Below are 2,754 nucleotides of genomic sequence, written 5' to 3' on the forward strand. Positions count from 1 at the left end.
GGAGGATTTGGGCTCCGTGCCACCGCCAGTCATCCGAGCTTGCTTTGCTGCCTGTGCCGATCTTGTTTCAATGATAAAACCCCGTTCCCCCTCATCCAGGACCATCCCCAGCAGCAGCTCATCCTCATGGCAGCGCTTTCGGTTCGGACCTGTCAGCGGCTGGCTGCTGCGGAGCATTGCCTGTGGGGTCAAACCAAGCTGGGGGCTTCCAGCCACCTTTGCTGGCAGTGGTGGGATAAGGGAAAAGGGACTGGATGGGGAGATGGGCTCACGGTGCCGTTCCTGGGGTGGTAATAGCTGAGGACAGGGAAGCGCCCTCCCTGCCGGAACTGGGCAGCCTTCCGCAGGGCATCATCATCCACCGTTGCTGGCACAACGACAGCTGGAGGGTACGTGGGGCAGGTGGTGAAGTCCTGGTTCACGTTGCTCAGCCGCCACCGGCTCGTCTAGGGGGGAAGATGGGATTGTGGGGTTGCCCAGCATGGGCTGGGGGAGTTGCTTCTCTCCCAAGCCCAGCTGGGTCTCTCCCTTGCAGGCTCACCTGTGAGGCGATCTGCTGGAAGTACTGATCAAGAGGGAAAAGGTGCCAGCCTTCCTCGAGCTTCAGACTCTGGGGTCTGTAGAAGAATGGGTACATCATCATCACGGAGTCCACTGAGGAGAGGGCCTGGAGTAGGAGCAAAGGGGAAGCAGATCATGGGCAGGGGGTGAGAACATCCCTGCTGTGTCCCCAGGGCTCTGCAAATCCCAAACCTGGTCCCTGCTCCTGGCCACAGCTGTGGCACCACCAACCCCATGGGCACCCATGCCAGGGCTGTCCAGGAGCTGAGTGATTACCCACATCAATGATAGCCTGAGATCAAACACTGCATGCAGATGGGTGCTTTCTCCTGCCAACTCTTTGCACCCTGGCATGGTGAGGAGGAGCTCACCTCGATGGAGCTGGCGATGTTGAGACACGCCTCCATTCCCGGGATCTCCAGCTGAAGCACCTTCAGGTCTTTGCACCGGAGCGTGATGGTGCCGGAGGAGCCAGCAGACCTGGGGGAGGCAAGAGGAGGGTGAGGGCTGGCTGTAGGTGCATGCACACAGACAGACAGACACACAATATCACTGAGCTGCCCTCTTCCAAGGGATGGAGCAGGAGGGCTGTGTGGGTGCTGAATCGCTGGCTCTCATCCAGCACTGGTGGCTCTCCTGCCTGAAGCTGGGATTTCCACCATCTTCCTGCCCTGGCTGGGGCCCGGTGGGGGCTGCGGTGGTTAACACAAAGCCAGGCATTGGATTAGCAGAGCCAAGAGGGTATTAGAAACCAAACCTGGTGTTTCTCGCAAAGCTGTTAGTCCAGGGGGACTGGTACCAGCCTAAATTCTGCGCTCTGAGACAGGCAGGAGAAGAAGAGGTCAATGCCCAGTGCCACAAGCATCCTCCGGAGTAGGCCACGGGGAAGAGGAGGGACAAGGCTTGGTGGACAGCACCATGGGTAGCTGTGGGCACTGAGAGCAGTAGGGAACGTCCTTCAGCTAAGGCAGGGGTGACACTGTGACATTGCTAAAAGACCATGGTGCCAGCCATGGGGGAGACCCACCTCTTCTCCACAGCGTCCACATTGCGGATGAGCAGCCAGAGCTCCACAGTGCTGGGCTGGCTGTCCCCTCCAGGGCATGAGGAGAGGAGAAGGTGGTGGCTGGTGATGCACAGGGTGCCCTTCACCACCGGCAACCCCGCACATGACAGCAACACGTTCTCCACGGTCGCTGTCTTGATCAGCTCCGAGAACTCCATGGAGAGATGTGCCACCAGCTGCTGCCGCAGGGCTGGAGGGAGAAAGGGGAAATTCTGCAGTGGCACAGCCCAGGGCTGGAAAAACCCTCTTCCCTCTGCATCACGCGAGGCCCTCTAACCCCACCCCCCCCCTTTGTGTTTATATTGTCCCCTACAGCATATGGAACTTCCTTGCTGCAATGAGGGTGACATCTGCTCCCCCAGCAATGGTCACTGCAGATGGGGAAACTGAGGCACGGGGCAGAGGAGGCTGAGCTGGCTCTGGGCTCCCAGCAGTGCTCAGATCCCAAGCCAGGTACCCTGCTCGCAGTGCTGCAGCAGGGTGGGATGTTTGGTGGCTGCTGCCTTACGGGGAGCAGCTCTGGGTCCCTCCCTGCGTACAATGGGGCTGGATGATGCTGCCAGAGCCCTGGCTTTCACGGGCTCTGTTTGCACCTGCAGGCACCCCTGGGTCTGGGGATGGAGCAGAAGCTGCTGCACATGCCATGGGCGAGGATGATGAGGATGAGGACAAGCAGCTGGCAGCACTGCGTGCTCCAGCCACCCCTGTACTTACCTGCTTAGGTTTTGCTTCAGGCAGGGACCTGGGGGTGCAAATGGAGATCTGGAGGTGCAAGAAGAGGAGCAAGGGCACAAGCAAGAACCTCAGGGTGCAGCTGTGGGGTGCATCACAGATGCTGGGGTGCAAGCAGGACCCTGATGGGGAATTCGGGGTGCAAACAGGGAACTACTCAGCATAAGCTGCGGGGCTCAGCGTGCAAGCAGGGATCCTTTGGTGTGAGCAAGGGACCCTGGGGGACAAGCAAGAACCGCAGGGTGCAAGCGGGAGGCTGTGGGTGCACCAGGGATCCTGGGGTGCAAGCAGGGGACCTCAGGCGTGCCAGTAGGGAAGTGGTGGGTGTAAGCGGGGAAGATCGGGGTGCAAGGGCGGGGACGTCGGGTTGCAGCGGGGAGCGGGCGATGGCCGTA

At 60.2% G+C, this 2,754-nt stretch overlaps 1 protein-coding gene across 1 annotated transcript in view; it reads right to left on the reverse strand.

Moving 5' to 3' along the window:
* The window catches only part of LOC104405348 (myotubularin-related protein 9-like), a 3,580-nt gene extending 1,795 nt beyond the window's left edge, over positions 1 to 1,785 (reverse strand). The window contains 5 exon segments of the mRNA XM_010014029.1: positions 2 to 180; positions 273 to 446; positions 542 to 667; positions 933 to 1,041; positions 1,589 to 1,785. Of these exon segments, the coding sequence (XP_010012331.1) occupies positions 2 to 180; positions 273 to 446; positions 542 to 667; positions 933 to 1,041; positions 1,589 to 1,785 (785 nt within the window).
* Between the last annotated feature and the right edge of the window lie 969 nt (positions 1,786 to 2,754).

This window comes from Nestor notabilis, unplaced genomic scaffold, assembly GCF_000696875.1.
Source record: "Nestor notabilis isolate BGI_N333 unplaced genomic scaffold, ASM69687v1 scaffold26514, whole genome shotgun sequence".
NCBI lineage: Eukaryota > Metazoa > Chordata > Aves > Psittaciformes > Psittacidae > Nestor > Nestor notabilis.